Here is a 20,980-nt window from a genome sequence, read left to right as displayed (position 1 = left end):
GAAATTGGGGTGAATGGTGGAAAATGCAGTTTATGGAACTTGACGTGGCCTAATTTTGTCCAATTATTTTGGGTATCTATAACAAAATTTATGAAGCTAGAATATCATAAAAAAAAAAAAAGTTACTAAATAATTAATTTCTTTTGTGGCTTTTTGGCTTTTAGGTTTTATTTCACAGATTCGGTGGTGGCTTTCATATCTTACCTATTCTATACAACTAACTATTAATAGCCTTTTTTGACCAAAATGTCATGTTGGTGAATATTGATATAATTCCTACAGATTAACAATGTTAAAGTAACTTTCACAATAGGAAATGAAGGTTTATGTGTGTATATATACAAGATAATTCGTATAAGTGATTAAAAAAATAAAAAAAATAAAAAAAAACTATTACACAATGAGATATATCTGGAACTGAGTCACGATAAACAGTTTTGCTTCGACTAAATCATTAACTTGCAAGAATTACAAAGTGATGCAAAAACTTGTGAGTAATACGATAACACCCCAAATACACAAAGGCATAAGAAAATACATTATCTTAGATTCGTCCCTGATACTTAAAACCCAAAGTGATGATGACTCAATCATCAATCAATATATATTCAATAAGAGTATAGTACATGATATATTTATGTACAAAATCTTGCTAATCCTAAAAGAATGGCAGCATTTCTGCATACTGTCTCAGCTGCTCCTATTCCTTTTTTATATATATCTAAAAGTTTTTCACTCAAACTATTGCAAATGTGAATATATTTTAAGAAATAACAAAAACAAAAAAAGATTTACCATCTTTAGACATTGTCTTTTCTTATTTTATATTACTGGTGAATTTCTTTATAACCAAAAATCCCCAAGAACAATGGATCTGCATCACATCACTCCTCTTCTCCACTTAAGTACTCCATTATTTATTTCTGTGACAAGATTCAAACATCATGCGTTACGCTCTTACCAATAGACCAAAACTTATTTTATAGTATTAATTACTCGAACATTTTCTTAAGTGAAACCTGCCTTTATTGTGGTTGTGGTAGAATTAGAAATATATATGGTTTTTTTTCATAATTTTCCTATTTCTTCCTGCAAACAGTAGATCAAAACCATACAAATAAATAAACATAATGAAAAATCCATTGAATTTAAAGAAGCAATTTGAACAAGTTAAGAATTAATGTTAGGGAGAAGCTACAAAATAGCTTTGTAGAATACATGGACAATATGGATTTCAATCGTTTCTAAATCCCCCTAATTAAAATCCCTAAGAATAATTGTTAAGTTTATCAAGAAAACAAAAATAGGGAAATTAAATTTGCTAGCTAGTATAAAGAAATCTATTCTTGTAAAGCTAATGGTGTCTAGGTCTATGTCCTCTTGGCCCATAATAATCTTCATGAATACTTGGTAACCAATGGTGTGGTTTCTTGGCTACTCTTGAAAGTCTTCTTTTTGTAGCCAATGATGATGAACAATGGTCATCTTTGCAAAGAGTACTAACTTCTCCAAAACCTCCTTTACTACTTCCTGTCAAAATCTTTTCCTGCACAGTCAAAAAGAAAATATTATTAAGACGTATGATATAATTAAGTTAAAAGTACAATTTCTCCTACTCTTTTAGATGGGATAGTCGCAAGCAAAGGCAGAGCCAGGATTTTTAATCTATAGGTTATGAATCACAATTTTCTTTTGCTGGTTGGTTCTTGATAGATATTATTTCACATATTCAACACAAATGCAGGATTTGTGCTTAATCTATTGGGTCTGCCAAACCCGTAACCATAATATTGGCTCCGCCCTCGACTCACACGATTCAACGTGGCATTAATTAAGACAGACAAGATATCATGAGTTCAAATTTCACATATTTTAAAAAAAAAAAAAAAAAAATCTTGAGTCGGATAACCGATCGAGGGTTGTTTCTTGGCACTCTCTTAGTCCCGTTATACTTGAGTATAAAATCAGAAAGATAGTATCTTTTCTTTACATGTTTGAATCATAAAAAAAAAAGTATTGAGCCCTACACATGAAGGGAGGTATTTAAGTTTTTAGATGAAATGGTCACAGATTTGGAGAAATATTAGCACTAAAATTCCAAAAAAAAAAAAAAAAAAGTTGTATATTTATATATATCCTCACCTGTAATTTATGAATAGTAGCTGAGAAGTACTGTCCTTTCTTCAAGTGTCTTCCTTGTGCTTCATGGATTAGAGTGGATAAATAAAGTAGAAATAAAAGTAGTAGAACTTGCCTCATATCAAGAATGGGTATAAAAGTTTTTTAGACAATATGCGAATGAATTGTAAAAAGCTGAACTGAATTGGAACTCTCTTAAGTTAAGGAATATGTAGAAGAAGTAGTGAGTTTCTGTTTGTTTCTAACTTCAAAATCTTCAAGATATGTTACAGTTGAATGGTGAGAGATAACAAATGTAAGTTTGGTTTATATATATACACATACAACGAGAAAAGGTCCAAGTCTAGAGGACCACGAAAAAGTTTCTTGAACATGGTAATACTATTTTATTGAGACTTTGAGCTTTTCTCTAGTTTAATTTTTATGCATTAATTAATAGTAAAAACATATATTATACAATTAGTTAACTATTAAGTACTTACAGATAATTTTTTTGATAAACACTAAATATTGATAATATATATGCACAAAAAATGATAACTAACCTATTATTATATGTAAAATTTCACTGATAGTGCAAAAAATAAGAAAGCTTACATTGTCCGTGTACATGGTCGGAACTATCTGTATTCATTTGACTTTCCTTTGTCGGAATGTTACATTGTACATACAAGGTCATTAGTTTTTGTGTATATATATAATAGATGTTGAATCTCCTTAACTTTTCAATGAGTTTACTTCTTTATATTTTAAATCCTCTTAGTGAAAGTCGTGACTCTATATAGTGCTTTCTGTGTATACAAATTAACTAAATCATTTATTTCAATATATTTTGTTATTTTAGTGAAATGTGGATACATATAACAAAAAAAGCTTAATTTTTAAGGAGTCCATTTTTATTTGGTTTGGGGGTGGGGGTAAGAGGATGACAAAACTATTGTCATAAGAAAAGGGACTCCATCTATTCTAGTTGCATGAAAAGAAACTTCCAAATGAATAATATCCCAACATGACAACTCATTGAAATTGGACGAAAGTGTAAAAAGTGATCTCTTTCTTTGTTCTATTTCAACAGTATCCCAGAATTTGCTAGTTGCTAAGATATGGTGTGTTTCCCTTGTTAGTTTGTCTACTCTTAAACCAAGAAAACTATAACTCTTAATTAGCTTTCCAATAAGTGGATATAGCTACTAATAATTAGCCAAAAAGGAAAGAGACTACTAAAAGCTAGTGAAAATCGAATTCACACGTATGGTTTGAAAAAAATTATACCAAATAAAAAAGAAAATAACGATGAATGATTTCTATTAAAAAAACAGTAAAAAGTTGTTGCTGATTTTGTTTAATGACGTATTAGTAATAAATTATCGAAGGATTTTGTTAGCTTCGAATTAACTTAGCTACTATAAATTTTGTAGCTAATATTTTTTATTTTATTTTATGTAATAGTGATTGTATATATGACTCTTTATCGTGATCCGATCAAATCTAACCTATCTACTAAAGGAATCTTTGAATTACAAATTATAAAGAAGCAGCTATTTTGCCAATTTTCAAATATGTAATCATAGCACTATTTGTGTCAATGTTTCAATTGTCTGTTTGATGTGTCAAGACTAGATAGCCAGGCTTTGATGGATCAAACTTAAACACATGCAAATATTTGACATATATAGCTCACATCATAAGAATGGATATATCCTTCTTCTTGGGCAGATAGATGATTACTTCCCAATTCCCATGTTTAATCAGATCACATCATGGATGTATACAAAAATCTTTTTGTGTCTAACCTGCAATGAAAGAAATATATCAGTTGGACATTTAACTAAGGACTAGGCACGACAATCAATCTGACAGGATATAAGTTCCAACTTCCAACAAGTACTATTTCTCGATCTCCAAATTATTTATGTGATGTAGTATATAGTTTTTCTTTAATTTACTCTTATACGAGATGATTTATACATTAATATCAAAGTTAAATGTGTAATGTGTTAGTACATGTGAATTGTTGAGTTTAAGTTATATATATCATTAGTGTAAGGAATTTTTACACCATCGTATCACTTTTCTCTGTTATAGCATGTACATCATACATGTCTTATTTTAAGATTACGAATCTCATATTTTATGAAAATTACATGTAAATATCCTTTGATAACCTCGTAGTGACAAAAATGCTTTTTGCATTAACGACGTACATTCCTTAATTTATAGAAGCTTTTCTTTTTCTTACTAGCATCTACTTACGCCGTCTTTTTTATTGACATAACATTCTGGTTTTATAATTTTGTTGACATGAGTACTTAAATCACCAAAAAAGGAGAAACAAAATAAATGGGGATCATAAGAGGGGAATTCAAGAGCAAAATTTCACTTTACTAATTGAGAAAGCTGCTATTTTGATTTTGAGGATATATATGCTGTTAATTAACAATTATCAGCAGACAAAGAAACATATTATATATGCTAGAAACATATTATATATGCTTTTTTCCTAAGAACTGACAGAAAATATTGGACCACTTAACAGTAAATCATATTAAAATTTTAATTATTTTGGGACATGTTTTAGGAATGCTTCGACAACAAGAAGCAGCAACTAAGCAATTTGGTGTGGGAATTAGCTGGTTTCCCACTTGAACTAGTTGAACGCTTGCGTACCAATCGAAATTTAGAAGTTGATGAAATTTGGCCATAGAGTCTCACCAATTGGTGAACTAATTAATTAATTAATTAAAATTAAGATCATGACCCTCAGCTGAAAATGTACATGTCATCTTGAAATAAGTTTATACTTTTTGGGAAAAATGTTAGTATGGTTGTTATGTAGCTATTAAAGGTGATCGACATAGAATATGATTAATCCATGCAACATTTCCCTCTTGTTTCTACTCTTCACACACACAGGCGGATTTATGGTACTCCCTCCCTATTTTTTTTTTTTTTTAATTACATAGGGGGTAAGGGAAGGGGAAATGGGGAGGGAATTACAATGTGGAGATTCGAACCTTCACCAATAAGGTGAAAGTTCAAGGGATTAGAGTACTCCCTCCTTTTTATTTTTCGAAAGTTATTTTGACTATCTTCAAAGTTAAATTAAAGTAGGTTAATTTATATATTAAAAATTAAAATTTTGATATTAAAAAACTATATGAGAAGTACTATAAGTCATAATTCTTCTCATATCAATTTAGTGAAAAAATACATCTCTTAAAATATAGATCAAAATTCATGTACTTTGAATATCGAGAAATGAAAAGTGGCACATATGGAGGGATATGTTACAGATTCGACAGGATCCATAATTTCTACTTGGACCTTCTATAGATTATGTTTTTAAAAACTTAGTGTGGATAAATGATATCTATTTCGAACCCAATAAGCAAAAGAGCTATGAATTTAGAGCTCATAAATTTAAAATCTCACCTTAGTTACTTGTAGAAATGTCACATGGGATGAGCTTTTGCGTTGGATAATTAGCTAGGATGGCCATAGTAGATGGCAGTTGATCCAATGGGCCAGTCCGATAGACAAATTTACATGGCCCATTTGCTCAAGGTCAAGAAGTAGCTGGTCCATTTCATTTTGAGAGCAGCTTTGGCCTATGAGTAATTAAGCCATTAAGGTCTGATTTGCATAAGGTAGCCAATTTTACATGAGATATTTAAGCTATATTTAATTTTTTTTCAGATTATTTGACTTGTAGTCAGTGTTAGAAAACTTCATACTAAAGCTAACATACCATGTTGTTCTTGTGATCTTTTTGGCTCCTCTTCACTAGGCTACTCCATAGACTTCTTTGGCAAGTCCAGTTTCAGACTCGTATATCTGAAGTTTTTGAAATTTTAGACCCGTGAATCTAAAGTTTGATTTTTAAGCCACTAAACTTACAAAAAAATAAATAAATTATGAATTTGATTATTTTTAAATTTGGAACGAACAAATAAATAAATAGTGCCGCATTGGAGAATATATCCTCTACATCCTAATTCTTTTTTCGTTTTCCTATTTTTTTTGTCCTTTTTATTAGTATCTTTTCTTTCAAGTTGCACCGGCATGAGAATTCTATATTAGGAAGAAAGTAGTAATTAAAAATTAGAGGACAAGTCGTGTAGAAATTAGAGCCTCATCATGTGAAGAAGCCAATTTAAATACTAAGTTTTTTTCGAACAAAACATGTATGGTTAGCAGAGATCTGCCCTCGTGTGGCTCAAACGCTGATTCATCCTTTTTGTTCTGAATCTTTGACCTTTGACCAACTAAAAGTACTACTTATATATAGCCGTTTTAATGGTAAACACTTAGTAATTCTCACGGTGTTTACATCAAATCGTATTAATTTATCATGATTAGGGCTGGCAAAAATGGTTAAGAAAAACAAGTAACCATCCAATCTGACTCATTAGACATGTGTTGGATAACCAACATTTTAAAAATGCATCAAATATGGATATCATCCATATTATCGACTAAAAAAAAATAGATATTCATAACATGGATATCTATATTATCAATACCCATTTGTCAGCTTGTTATTTTCATGAGTTTTTGTTTTCTGGGAGTCTAAGTTTATTTAACTTTTAGCTTGTGTTTAATAGGAATATCCATATTAATCCATTTTTTATCCATGTTAAATATGAGCGTCTGTTTTTAATTAAATGATTTTCGATCCGCTCATATCCGATAAGATCCGCGGGTCCGCCCAATTGCCACTCGTAATCGTGATTAAGTGATAAGTCAAGGTGAGATATTGGCTATAAGCTGAGGCCTTTTAAAGTCGTAATCTTATGACACACACTTTTTTTCAGAGTGCGATGACAATATTTCTTCTTTTTTCTGTGTGTTTGTTGGTGATTACACTAATTTCTAATTCTGCCTACCCAGAGCAAGAATCAAGGACCATAAGCTTATAACACCACATTATTTTGGACAACACAAACAGTAGAGAGGCTTTGGGAATATTTGAAGAGTCCGAGGCCATTAGGCAAATGGAACAATTTGGATATCATATGTGAATTTCAGTTCATTGGATCCTTTGCATGTGAGATTCATGACTTCCAATGATTAAAAATTTGAAAAAAAAAAAAAAAAAAAAAGGAACCCCCTTAACATTAATAATTAACCTTTTTCCAAGTGTGAAGACCATTCCTTATTTCTTTTACAGTTTCATGGATAAACCCCAACTAACTTTATCAAGATTGGATACTAGCTACAGTATTTAGTGGCGCAGTTAGAATTTTTATTATGTGATTTCATAATATAAATAAATTAACACATAAATAAATTAACAAATAAAGAAGCTAAGAGGATTCTGCTATATATATGTAAACAATAATTTTAACTTTATACATATACAATATAATTTTTCAATGGAAGGGAGTCGTTGCTCCCCCTGCTTTTTTAATTTCAAGGTAGCCACACATTGGTTTAATTTGTTGAGTTGAAAAACAAGGGTATATATGTACTACGACTCACTCACGGCAAGGTTATTTGAAAGCGAATTATTAACAAAGGGTATGCTTGACTAATTTTATAAAATTAAAGGCATATATTTAAATCCTTTCCTTTTTTGAATCAATAATAATGCAACCTAACATACGGGGTGGAGGGACGGCTAGACGGGAACATTAGATGTACCTTTAGTAGGAGTAGCAAATGAACGGTTTGGACTAAATTTGAACGAATTAAAATTAGCTAAGTTACTAAATGGACTGGTCAATGTTAACTCGCCTAAACTTGAAAGTGTTGGAGGAGTCATATTTTTATGAGCTAATTTTGCCTACCCTAACTAGTATTTAGGTGTATGCCTCTATAACTTGTATTTCGAGAGTGTTACATGTGACAAGGATTCACTGGTCACTGTTTTAATTGGATATATGCATTGAATTGCTCGAAAAAAATAAAAATAAAAATAAATACGGTAGACTAATGTACAAAAGTCACTATTATAAGGGGTATTTCTTGTTTTACTTTGCTGTAAAGTTTCAATCTCCAAGATAATATCTTGATTAAAGCATAAGGGTGCAAGAAACAATGCTGTTTCTCAAAATTAGCGAATAAGAGTACACATTAATTAATCATGTCATTAGTTTGTCTAACTAGTGCTACATGAGTTGTTTTCCTCTGTCAAATTAAAGCTGATACTAGGAAATTAAGCCCATTACACGATTATACGTATAAACAAATTAATTACTTATTCATTAACTTAATTGTTTTATTTTTCATTAGTGGAGTAGTTGATGATTTGTTGCCATGTTTTCCCTGAATCCGAGTTTCCTCGTACATGTCTTGTCTTTGCTTTATTATTTGTTCTTAAGTGATCAAACAAGATTTATCTGCTGCAGATACAATTAAGAAAGTTTTGTAATTGGTAATTTTCAGCTAATTTATGGTAGAGTTGTTAAGGGGTTGGAGTCAATTCTATTGTTGTTGAGAAAATCATTATAACGAGAGAGGGGGGGAAAAAAGAAAAGGGCAGAGAATTCTTGATTGGGTAGATGATATAGGTTTTCAGGCTAAGGATAAAAGTTTATAATCTTTTTGCATAAAAAAGGTGGGAATGAAAGTCCTCACAAACGGGTAAGTCTTTTCGCATGCATGTTAAAAGATAAAAATGCAAGTCATAACAAATTGATATTGACTTTTTAATATATTCGACTTATTTGTTATGTTAAATTAGTCACAAACAATATCAGATTGTCATGATCTCTAAACAACAGAAAAAAAAATTATGGTATGAAAGTCATGACAAACAGGAATAATTTCATGTTGTATTGAACCTTATTGTCCTGTTAGATTATCACAAATTATACCGAATCGTCAAAAGTTCTAATGTTAACTTGGATGGTAGCTTGTTTGAACTTTGCAAAGCTTGAATTATATGTCGGCTTGTAATGCTCGTAAATATGCAAAATCGTAAACAAAAAATGAATATACTCCGACCAATTTCTTCACTACCAAAGACACGAGAATCAAAGGACAAAGTAAATTGTTTTTTTTTTTAAAAAAAATTGTAATGCATTTCATAATTTAAGAAGGGCTCCTTTAATTGAGGGTTTAAGCTCTCAACACAAGGAGATAGAGAAAATTTGTTTTCATATATGGGGGAACAGTGTCCATGTTCTCCTCACATATCTTACTCCTTTTTTCCTATTTCTTTGTTTCTCTACATGTTAATTAAAATAAATTAAAATTATGTTCACTAACAATTCTAATTAAGTTTTTACAAAATCAATACAATTTTAATGTGTTGTAATATGTACCTCTCATATCTTTCAGGTTATAATTAATTTCACGTATTATAGATAGTTGTAAGCCTTAGTTATCTTTTCAATAATACTTATAATAGTGTAAAGATTCTGCAGCTGGTGTATAAAGTTAAACCTTATATAAACTACAATAGAGCTCAGAGACAAATTGTTGTGTATGTACCCAAGGAATAATATATTTCCATTTCCTCTCTCTTGTGATTCTTCATAGTAAATACACTATCATCCATATATACTATAGTTCCTCTCTTTTTTTCCAATCAAAGCTATTGTGTCCATTGCTTAAGTGTTTGAGTATTGATCAGAGGCGGATTTGAGCGTTGAGTCTGAAAGAACAACGGGTTCAGCATTTGAAGTTTTTGGCTTCCAATAACGATTTTGAGAGAATAACTGTTTATGTGATTATGGTAAGCTTTGGCTCCATTTCTTCACATTCTATATATGTGGTTGAATTATTCCTTCACCAAACAATACTTTTGCTTCTTAAGTTTATTTATTAATTAGCATCAACATCTACTAATTAATTATGGATTATATTTTTGATTAGGGAATTCAGAAGCCATCATGGATGAAAGCTCTTTATGTGGAGAAATTCTTTGCGCCATGCTCAATTCATGAAAGTGCTAAGAAGAATGAGAAGAATGTTTGTTGTTTGGATTGTAACATAAGTATATGTCCTCATTGTGTGACTTCTCATCGTGTCCATAGATTGCTTCAAATTAGACGCTATGTATATCATGAAGTTGTTCGACTTGAAGATTTAGAGAACCTTATAGATTGCTCCAATATTCAGGTAAGGTATTCACTAAGAAACCAAAAAAAACCAGAAAACCGTCTATATCAAAATTTTCAGTGGAACCTGTTGGAATTTGGCTTGTCGGGAACGTTTTCGATGGAGCCAAATTCCGATGGACGTTCCATCGGAAATTAGCAATTTTCTGGAGGTGAATTGCTTTATTTATTCTACTAACTTTGCTAAAATATAATGTTCTTGATGGTTGGTTTTGCTCTAATAATATTATTTATAACTTTTACATAGGCATATACAATAAACAATGCTAAGGTGGTATTTATCAAGAAGAGGCCTCAAAACAGGCAATTCAAAGGAGGAAACTATTGCACTTCTTGTGATAGGAGTCTTCAAGAACCATATATCCATTGCTCTCTTGGGTGCAAGGTAATTTTTTTTTTTTTAAAAGAATTTTGTGTTTTTGAGTCTCAACCATAAGAACTTATATCTACTTATCATAATTGATTTCCTACCAAATATACTTAATTGTTATATATGCAATCCTGATCTGTATGCGTAATTACACTTAACTTGACATCCTCCAAACATAATGTAAAATTGAATATGCTTGCTACAATGAAAGTCATTTTATTTGAAAAATATTTTTTGGTGCTTTATTGATGAATGGGAAAAAAATACACTAAAGATACGACAAGTTTAATTTGATGAAATTTTGGATATTAAAAATTAAGAATAATGTTTAAGTATTAGTGGGAGCAAGTAAATATATGAAATTAAAAAGTTTAAGAAATCAGTTTCCCCATTCTGATGGAAAGTGTTTCCTTGATACCAAACATCAGAAATGGCTTTCTCATAAAAATATTTTCCTGAAAAAGGACTTCCGTCGTACTAAATACACTCTTAAGTGAAATAACTTAAAGAATAAGACCTTAGAATTGAACTTAATATAGGAACAACTAGAGACGGATCTAAAATTTCAAACTCTACGGGTTCAATCTTAAAGGTTTTTAGCATTGAACACATTGTATTTTTAAAATAATAGTAATTTTTTGCAATTTAATTTTAATAAATTTTTACACTAAACTTATGTTCCACGTCGACAACAACATTTTTCTTGTTGGTTGACAACAGCTTTGTTTGTCATGATCAGGTAGATTTTGTGCTAAAGCACCACAAGGACCTTTCTCCATTTTTAAGGAGATGCACAACTTTACAACTTAGTTCAGACTTCTTTATTCCTCAAGACATGGGCGATGATGACATGGCCATCGAGACAACCCATTCAATGGTCGTGGACAACGACGAGCCACGGAGCTCGTCGTCGTCCACGGGCTCGGGTTCAGAGAACATGAGCTTCCCATCCACCGAGTTTGTAAGGAAGAAGAGAACTGGAATGCATGTTTGTGGAAGAACAGCTAATAATTATAAGGACATTACAGAGGAAGACATTGCTAGTAGTATGAGTAGAAGAAAAGGCATTCCTCAAAGATCTCCATTGTGTTAGAATTTTAGAAGAATATTGTCTCGGTTTCAAGTATTAGTCGTTTTGTCAACCTTAATTTGTTTTAACAATTCGACGTTTTAGAAGAAAGAAAGAGGCATCTATTAGTGGTACTTTTTTCAAGTCTATCGTTGCTGTTCCAATTAGTGGAGTATTAATAAGACGTTTAAGGAGAGAGAAACGAAAATTTTGACGTTTAAGGAGAGATAAACGAATTTAGATAAATATTCTTATTCTTAGGGAATTAATTAGGACTAGTAAATTTTATTCTAAAAGGGCCTGAATATTAGCCCCCCTCCTCTTTTGGTGTTAATTAATTACTTGGTCGGGGTGTTTTGTCTTAATTGCACCACGTGATATTCCCTCTTCCTAGTTATTCCTGTTTTTGTTTTTGTGATTTCAAAATTTCAACATCATATAATAATAGTTGGAATTATGAATTCGAAATCTTGTTTTATCTGACAATTTCTATGCGTACAAATTTCTAAAATGACTGGAACTGTTGTGTAAGAAGAAGTAAATCAATTTTATAATATATTACAAAATGTTATTTCAGTTATATGACTCCTTTCATCGGTGATCGGTAAAGTATAATACATGAAATCATGAGTAAATAAAACATGAAAACTTTATGATCGTTTTATTCTATTCAAATTATAAGATGATTTACTCTTAAACAATTGAATACCAACACTGAACGGCTGAAGTATGACATGCAATATATCTCCATAATGATGTCATTTTCTCTGTGTTGTGTCAAGGAATATTCGTACTGTAGTACTCAATATTGGATGGATTTATATATTTTTTTTCAACTCTTACTCATATGAGTACACAAATTCGAGGTTCTTGTGTTATTTGTAATACTTCTCTAGATTATGATATGGTTTACGTACGTGTTGTTTTTCTTTGACTCATCTTTTTATTCTCTAGTTAATTTCCTGCTTAAACTCTTGAACTGCATTGAAAAGTTAAGTGTTCTGCTTAGACTCTTGGTTGCCTAGACAATAGATATGTTGCTTGCATAGACAAAACAGGTTTACGTTGAACCGTAAAGGAACAGAGCTCATCTATCTAATAATTAAGCAGAGGCATATTTAGGATTTGGACTTTTGGGATGCTGTTGAACTCACTGACCGTTTGAATTATTAGCATGGAATTTAAAATGTGTACATGTTTAGTAGGTTTCTTAACACATAAACAAGGTTCAAGCCAAAGTTACTAGATTCGACTAAATAGTGTAATCCACAATAATATCCTATAGTTGTTTAGGATTTGGTGTATGGTACAGACAACTTGATTGTATTTATATTTCTCTTTACTATTACCTTCGTAAGTGTATCTGTGGCATTTCAATCTACTGATGAATTAAATCTTCCGAACTGTGTGCTGCCAGAGTGTTTTCAAGCTAGCATTCTCTACCCATTCATGTATTTTGGGTAGTCCTTATAACAACTATTATTACGCCTCGATGTCAAGCTAGTTGGAATCAACAAGGCAAATATTCAATATCTAACTATTTCCCTTCATTCATACCCTGTTTCATTCGAATAGTCAATAATTTGATGTTCTTTGGCATTAGAGGTTGTTTAATTAGATGGTCATTACAACAACTACGTACGTCTCCGTCTCAAGGTAGTTGGAGGGGTCAGCTATATGAGTTTTCAATTCTTCATCCAAAAACTATATGAATCTTCAAGATTTAGCTACATGTCCCTTCATTTATACTCGTTTTCAACAATTCTGTTCTCTAGCACTATAGGTACTTAGGCGAGCAGTAGGCAAACAAAGTCTTCCAAAATAGGCATCAAAATATCACGTATATATGGACTCATAAGAATCCATGGCACAACGGACATATATGTTTTAGTAAGATACAAAGACAACAGTATGAGAATTATCAATGTTATTATATTAATGCACCGTGCACGTAAACTACTCCTAATAGAAATGGTGAAGCATCTAATTGGTAATCAACATAGTGATATCTTTCTAATTCATGTTCGTGCTAGGAGCTAGAGTAATGAAGTTCCTGAGTTGGCAATGTCATTTGAGATGTATTTTCTATCCAAGAATACCTGCATTGCACGGTGGCAATCCTCGACGCCAGTCCATAATAACAAGAGTTGCTACACTATGCGCGAAGGCTGCTGCAACAACGAGTACATGGAAGATTTGATGGCTCTGTCCTACAAGGTCAAACGCACCAGGTTTCCATCTCTCTGGAAACCTTGTAACGTAGAACACTGCTCCAGCAGCATACAAAAGTCCCATGGCGATCTCGTAGACTAGAGCCACCAGTACTTGTGGATGATGAAAGTAAAGGGAAACAGCATGTGCTGCTGGAATTACACCTGAGAAACCCATAGCAAGAAACAAAGCAGCCCTGAATGATCTGAATTTACCAGAGGTGAGAGCCGGGGCGAAAAGTGTGATAATGACAAGGATACCGACTATAGTAATGGATGTTAGGTAAAAGAAACGCCAGCACGGTTGACAGCAGAAAGTGTAATATATGGGAGCGAAGAAAGAGCAGATGATCATGATAGAAATCCCAGAGTAATCAAGACGCCAGAAGAAGACGGTAAATTTATGCGAGTGGCAAGCGAAAAGGTGAGAGACAGAGCTGAAGACTAAACAGATCATAGCCCCTCCTAAGAAAACAAACCAAGGCCATATGGCAACTTCATAACCATCTCCATATGCACCTAGAAATGAGGGGTTTGAGATCTGACTTGTATAAGAATCCTGCAAATCAGAAATCAAATTTTACGATGAGATGGTGCTTAGTATCTTGTTTGCAGCTCAACAATTACATAAACACAAAAATTTTTCCCAAAATGTGGAGGTTAAGAAGTAACCTCCATCACTTCTTTCCACTCAACAATGTTATATTAGGAAACAGTCAGATAACATCAAAGTGTTCTGTTTTTACTACTAAATCTTTAGAAGATATGCAGTTTTAGTAGGTTTGGCAATAAACTCAATTATTTCCAGCACGATTGCCTTTAGTGTCTCAGAAAAAAGAAGCTTCGTTGTGACTTCACCGTTACTAATTGAACAAAAAATCCGTTTACTGGTCTAGCATGTGTTGGGTTCATGGAGCAGCCAAGAAAGTAATAGTCATTCAAGTTCATCAAACTTCTCGACACTGATCAGTGATTACCTACCATTTGAGAATAAAAACAACTTTTTGACAATGATCAGATTCATTTCCATGTTTTAGAAATTAATGCCAATCTGACTTATGACTAGCTTAACTGAGATTGAGACAACTTTGTTTTAAACAACCTATCACAGTCAGCAATCCAGATAAGTTAATATGACACTACATTTGATCTGACATTCAACTCTAGATCTGGTCTTCCAACTTAAGTGGTGTAACAATACAAACAACCAGCTTAGTTGAAACCACAGATTTTATATGAGAACCAAAATCAAGAATGCCTCTTAATCTTTCCTTTGCTATTTAATCCTTTCTCCTTCAACAAAATGTTGAGCTCTCTAACCATATAATTTGTATTGCTGTTAAATTTGATGAGTTGCTAAAGCCTAAGCCATGGAGAAGTGGCCTGATTTAGTGAAAAATTGACAAAGAATTGTATGGCCGTTAGGATTTGGTCTGAGAACAGCACCAGGAATGATTTTAGAACTGTGTTAATGTCACATGTTTGGTCTCAAAAGCAAACCAAGTCGCTCCACAACTTATTTACCCCATCAAACAGGTAAAAAACTTCTGGCTTTGGAAATGGTGTTAAGATACTATATATGTCTGTACGATGCCATTTCCAATAACCTGATTTTGCTAACTCTTTAGTCAAATTTAATAACTATACGGACCCCCCAAGAAGTCCTCGATCGTGGCAATGACAGTCGAGGAGTGATCAAGATAATATTATTGGGTACTTCATACTTGTCTTTTGAGAAAGTATAGTCTCCTAGAAATATCCCAAAAGTTTTTCAGTTATGTTTTGTGTCACATCTTAATTTTTTTGGTTGTAAGTCAAATTTTCTAAAAGTTCTTTATTTTTTCATTCAAATTTTTTTGTTTGGATATCTTTTTCTATCTAAATAGTAAACAGTAATGTTGAACCATTTCTTCTCGAAATATGAGAGGCTTCAATCAAACGACATTGTCACAATTTAAGTGACATAAAAAAAAGACTCAATCTCAAAAAGATCCCCAAAACACAAATAAATAGTTCCTCCGTCTCAAATTATTTATTGTGGTTACTAAAAATAATTGTTTCAAATCATTTGTCGTTTTAAAATTTCAAGACACAATTACAATTATCTTTTCCCATTTTATCCTTAGTAGAATTTTGTCATTAATGGAGATGACACATAAATAGACTAAACATTTTATTGAGAGGATTATCACTTAGACATATACCCGTCCTAATTAATATATTTCTTACGGGGCGTGTAGAAAAGCAACAGATAATTTGATATGGAGAGAGTAATAATAATAAATCCGAACATGCGAGATACAGCTAAAAATCCTAAATTACAATATCAAAAATCTTAGTAGGCGTTTGGCTATGAAAATCACATATTTTTCACTTTATTTGGTATTTTGGAGTTGGAATTGAAGATGGAGTTGTGTTTGGTTATAGTTTTAGCAAAGAATATTTGATTGTTTGAATATATTGAAAGTGAAAATAAGTTTTTTGGTGTTTTTCAAATTTTAGATACAACTTTAAGTTGTATTTTGAATTTTTATGGCCAAATATTAATTTTCAAATAAAGCGAAAACGTTTTTCGAAAAAAAGTGAAAAAATTTAATGGCCAAACGGGCCCTTAAAACGATAAATAAATAATCGAACATGATTTACAAGATCTTTTTCTTTCTAATCACAAAAAAAAAAAAAAAAAAAAAAAAAAAAAAAGGTTTGTTCAGAGGGGACCCATCAAATAGTAAGATTCATTGCATAGCTCATCGATATTTCAAGGATTGAAAGAGTAGGACCCACCTAGGCCATACTCTTGGAAAAGTGTTGTCATCTCAAGCCTTTTAGTGGTCGTTTGGCAGGTAGCTAAAATTATTCCGAAATTATAATTTTGGAATTAATTTATCTCATGTTTTGGGATTATTTTATCTCAGTTAGATGGATAAAATAATCCCAAGATTATAGAGATAAGAAGGGATATTCCATCTTTTAAGTTGAAATGCATTTTATATTTTGTTTGGTGCAAGATATAAATTTATTTTAAGATAAATTTATACCTTTTACCAAATATGATACAAAAAATTAGTCTTTAGAATATCACAGCTTATACCATACATTGTCTCTATCTTAAACCAAAAATGTACCCAACTTTAACAAATAAACGTAACAGGAAACTCACCGGAAAATAATCAGCTGTCCCATTTTTCTTCATCGACATCCACCTTCCCTCACCCGCCGGTCTGTTTATCCCATTTTGATATTAGTATAGGGAAGCGTACTGCTCTCTTTGTCCCAATTTATATGGCATAGTTGGATTTCAGAGTCAACAAAAAAATCTTAACCTCTTTTTATTCGTGTGTCCTTTGAATATTTTAAATTATTAATTATTACCTTGTTCTTCCGTTTTTACTTGTTATTGACTTAGCACGACTATCAAGGAGCAAAAAATCAATGACAATTTTACTATATCACTCATAATATTACCAAATCATCTAATGGTTGAAATCAATTAAAATATTTTATAAATTGTGCACGCACTAAACAATTTCTTAAAATTTTCAACCCAATAATTAATCACAAGAATAAAATAGGAACAAAATATTAAATATCTCTTGATTTTTAAAATGAACAAGTAAAAAACGGATAATTATTTTTTATATACAAGACAAGTAAAAATGGACGGAGGGAAGTATAACTTATAATACTTTTTATATAGCTTTTAAATATGTAAATTATTTTTCAAAAAACCTAAAAATTATATGCCTGTATTTCCGGTCAAAATAAAAAAGTTTTAATCTCATAACTCGAACTATATCATATAAATTGTCAAAACACTTACAAATTGGTATGTTCATATACACAGTCAAAATTAAAAAGTTACTCTCATAATTCAATTATGTCATATAAATTGCCACTGAGGAAGTATCCTTCAAACAACGGGAGATAATGACAAAAAAGGACATGAAGAACATCAAAATTACGAAAATAACCTCGAGAAACCAGGAAGCAGAGTCTCCATTGCTGTCTTCTCCGTCAAGCTCATTATCATCAGCGTGATGAATATTAAAAAACCTCCCAAATGCCTATAAAAATTTATAACATAAAGCTTAATAAAACTAGAAAATCAACGAAATTTAATTGCAAATGAGTGAAATTGAGTTCTCGCATTTGAGATTTGCCTAATAAGAGCAAAAAAAATCTAAAATCGACGAAATTCAAATGCAAATGAGTGAAATTAAGAGGAAAGTTTTGCAAATAGAATATTCTCCAAATTTGAAATTTGTAAAATATGATCTAGAAAACTAAAAAATCAACAAAATTCAAATGTACACTACAAAGAAACTGAAATTAGCTACAAACTTCGTCGTTAAATTGCTCGTAGCTGATAGAATCTGCAGCTTAAATAAGATAGCTATGAATTTTATTATTTAGTTACAAAATTTATTCGTTGCGAAAAATTGAATTGAGAACTTACGTCCAAATATTAAGAGTCTCATTGTGCCAAGAGAAGATGCTAAGAGCAATATCCTTAAGAGGCCATTCACACCGATAATAATCTCTAATAAACTCATTATCTTGAAGATACACAGGTAATTCTTCAAACTTCATCAATCTACTACGCTTCAACTTCTTCTCCTTCATTTCCTGCCGGTGAAAATACCGATAAATTACAGTTGAAAAATAAAATAAACAATAAATTAGTAATAAATATTCAGGCTGAGGCGCAGATATTTCGCTTTGTTTAAGGAGATTATACGGATTCAGTATGCTCTGATTCTCCGATTTTCAAGCTCTTCTTAGTTCCTCTGTTCTTCATGTTATTCATCAAGCGATCTCAGATTCCGGCGACTTTTCGCCGGAAAATTGTACGTTGCTCTGTTATCGCCGATTTAAACCAAAAAAAAAAAAAAAAAAAGGTGATTGCTTGTGATTCTATCTAAATTGTTGAGTAACGAACTAGTGAGAAACTTGACGGGCGTGACTTTCGCTCAATATAGTACAACTTTTCTACTTATATCAAGGGTGTGTTTGGTGAAAAATGTTTTTCGGAAAACATAATATTTTCTCTCATTTGGTTGGACTAGGCTCCAGTTTGGCTATAGATTTTGAAGTTGAAATTTGAAAATTTGAGTTTTTGAAGTTGTGTTTGGACATGATTTTACTTGGAAAAAATTAAAGTTTTTAGAGTGTAAGTGAAATTTTTCCAAAAAACTGATCCGAGCGAATTTTTGGAACTTGAAAATATTTTGATGATAAATTTTGAAAAACTTATCAAATTTCGTAGACAAACAGATATTTGAAGACAAATTTTCAAAATCTATGGCCAAATACTAGCTAAATATCTTAGAAAATATTTTTCTCAAAATAGGAGAACATGTTTTCCGTAAAAATTTAAGCGTAAAATTTTCCAGATCAATAAAAACACATCTCCAACGCAACCCTGCACTATCCACCCACCCCTTACCTGCCTAACCCCCACGCCACGCTACCCTTTCCTACGCACCTCCCACCATGCTTATCCCACCACTAGAACTTGCACTCTGAATTAAAAAACCTCATAATATTCTGCTTTTATTATATGCACGTGCTCTTAAAATGAAAATCTCTAACTTGCATATCAAATACAAAAAAATGAGTAGGAAAATCACTTATTCTCCGAGAAAATATTTTTAGTAGTAACAAACACACCGTAAGAGAGTTGGAAAAATAGTTGACCTGTATTTACTTTTTTAGGACAAGAAACACAAATAAGCATAAACTTTGGCAAATCTTATTAAATAAAATATATTTCCAGTTCAGCATGCACTGATTTTCCGATTTTCCGGTACTTCTTAGTTACTCTGCTTTTCATGTTATTCATCAAGCGATCTCAGATTCTACGTTGCTCTGTTATATTGCTTATCTAGAGCCCGTTTGGATTAGCTGAGAAAAAGTGGCTTTTAAGCATACGTACTTAAAATGCTTTTTAAGTGCCTAAAGTTATTTTATAAATAAGTAATTATGTATTTGGATAAAAGTGCTTAAAGGGTTTTTAAAAATAAGGGTAGTATTCGAATTAACAGAAAATATAAAGGGTAAAGTTGTTGGTCAAACCAAAATGACTTTTAAGCAAAAAAAGAAAAATTGGGTTGAGCAATTTTTTAATTTTAGCTTATTTTAAGCAACTTTTTAACTTAATTTAAATTATTTTCTATTTTACCAAATACTTAAATTCGTTTAAAAAAATAACTTATAAGCTAATTTGATCAACTTATAAGCCAATTCAAACGGGCTCCAAAGGAGGAAAGGTCATTTTTTGTGACTTGTCATTTTATCTAATTGTTTGTGACTTGGTCATTTTATCTAACTGTTGAGCAACGAACAAATGAGAAACTTCACGGGCGTGACTTCTACTCAACATCTTTTCTACTTATGTAATCAAGAGACAGTTGAAAATAGTTCAACTGTATTTACTTTTTTAAGCCTTCAGATCACATACAAGAAAGCACAAATAATAAAATTTAGCAAATTTATTCAAATGAAATGATATGTGTGACTTAGATTCATATAGCCAATGTCAATTTACTTAAATTGAAGTGTACATATTGTTATAGTTGTAAAAAGAAATAGGAGTTCCACCTTTGTTAACAAACTTGTACAATTAGAATTCAAACGAATTAGAACATGTAATCAAGTTTAAGGCAGTACAGTTTCTTTTTAAGCTGTTTAAGCGGTAGTTTGAGTGAGTTGCAATTAAAAGTATTTTGTTTGCAAGTAAGTGTTGGGAGCTAATTATGTATTTATATAAAAGTGATGTAATAAGGAAATACGCTGGTGAATAGACGATGATGTATGTTACACGTGCGCACAATTTTATGGATAGTTTCATTCGAGATCATGATTGAGGACATAACTTTCGATTATCGGCTTTGATCATGCTGCATTTGTCGATGGATATGTATGACACTCCTCCGTGATATCTACCTATACCCTTTAGCATTTATGGTCTAATTAAAATCGAAATACTCGTCAAGGGCCAAACTTGAACCTTGACTTACTCCTCTAACCAGCAAAAGAAATACGCAAGATCTGGTGGTTATCCAGTTTGATGTCAACATTGGTTATATGACTTGTATCATCAAATAGAATTAGTTTATCAATCTAA

General features: G+C 31.6%; 3 protein-coding genes across 3 annotated transcripts; 1 reads left to right on the top strand and 2 right to left on the bottom strand.

Moving 5' to 3' along the window:
- Positions 1–1,140: 1,140 nt before the first annotated feature.
- On the bottom strand, positions 1,141–2,403 carry LOC132069510 (uncharacterized). Its single transcript, XM_059462847.1, has 2 exons — positions 2,143–2,403; positions 1,141–1,546 (listed from the first exon to the last, which is right to left on the bottom strand). The coding sequence occupies exons 1-2, from the start codon at positions 2,257–2,259 to the stop codon at positions 1,355–1,357; spliced, it is 309 nt and encodes a 102-aa protein (XP_059318830.1). The 5' UTR covers positions 2,260–2,403; the 3' UTR covers positions 1,141–1,354.
- A 7,190-nt stretch (positions 2,404–9,593) lies between these two features.
- Positions 9,594–11,799, top strand: LOC132069508 (protein RGF1 INDUCIBLE TRANSCRIPTION FACTOR 1-like). Its single transcript, XM_059462846.1, has 4 exons — positions 9,594–9,820; positions 9,961–10,206; positions 10,453–10,590; positions 11,315–11,799. The coding sequence occupies exons 1-4, from the start codon at positions 9,818–9,820 to the stop codon at positions 11,666–11,668; spliced, it is 741 nt and encodes a 246-aa protein (XP_059318829.1). The 5' UTR covers positions 9,594–9,817; the 3' UTR covers positions 11,669–11,799.
- A 1,667-nt stretch (positions 11,800–13,466) lies between these two features.
- LOC132030760 (heptahelical transmembrane protein 2-like) lies at positions 13,467–18,823 on the bottom strand. Its single transcript, XM_059420500.1, has 5 exons — positions 18,593–18,823; positions 18,311–18,480; positions 17,826–17,918; positions 17,015–17,075; positions 13,467–14,413 (listed from the first exon to the last, which is right to left on the bottom strand). Exons 1-5 carry the CDS (start codon positions 18,659–18,661, stop codon positions 13,730–13,732), a joined length of 1,077 nt encoding a protein of 358 aa, XP_059276483.1. The 5' UTR covers positions 18,662–18,823; the 3' UTR covers positions 13,467–13,729.
- Positions 18,824–20,980: the final 2,157 nt, after the last annotated feature.

Source organism: Lycium ferocissimum, chromosome 9 (genome assembly GCF_029784015.1).
Source record: "Lycium ferocissimum isolate CSIRO_LF1 chromosome 9, AGI_CSIRO_Lferr_CH_V1, whole genome shotgun sequence".
NCBI classification, from domain to species: domain Eukaryota; kingdom Viridiplantae; phylum Streptophyta; class Magnoliopsida; order Solanales; family Solanaceae; genus Lycium; species Lycium ferocissimum.
This window is presented reverse-complemented; position numbering and strand designations above follow the sequence as displayed.

Coding starts and splice junctions, on each gene's coding strand:
- LOC132069510 (XM_059462847.1), bottom strand. CDS start 2,259: ATGAGGCAAGTTCTACTACTTTTATTTCTACTTTATTTATCCACTCTA. Junction 1,547..2,142: donor CTACTATTCATAAATTACAG/GTGAGGATATAT, acceptor TTGACTGTGCAG/GAAAAGATTTTGACAGGAAG.
- LOC132069508 (XM_059462846.1), top strand. Junction 10,207..10,452: donor TAGATTGCTCCAATATTCAG/GTAAGGTATTCA, acceptor ACTTTTACATAG/GCATATACAATAAACAATGC. Junction 10,591..11,314: donor ATTGCTCTCTTGGGTGCAAG/GTAATTTTTTTT, acceptor TGTCATGATCAG/GTAGATTTTGTGCTAAAGCA.
- LOC132030760 (XM_059420500.1), bottom strand. CDS start 18,661: ATGAATAACATGAAGAACAGAGGAACTAAGAAGAGCTTGAAAATCGGA. Junction 18,481..18,592: donor AATCAGAGCATACTGAATCC/GTATAATCTCCT, acceptor TTTCACCGGCAG/GAAATGAAGGAGAAGAAGTT. Junction 17,919..18,310: donor GAGACTCTTAATATTTGGAC/GTAAGTTCTCAA, acceptor AAATTTTTATAG/GCATTTGGGAGGTTTTTTAA.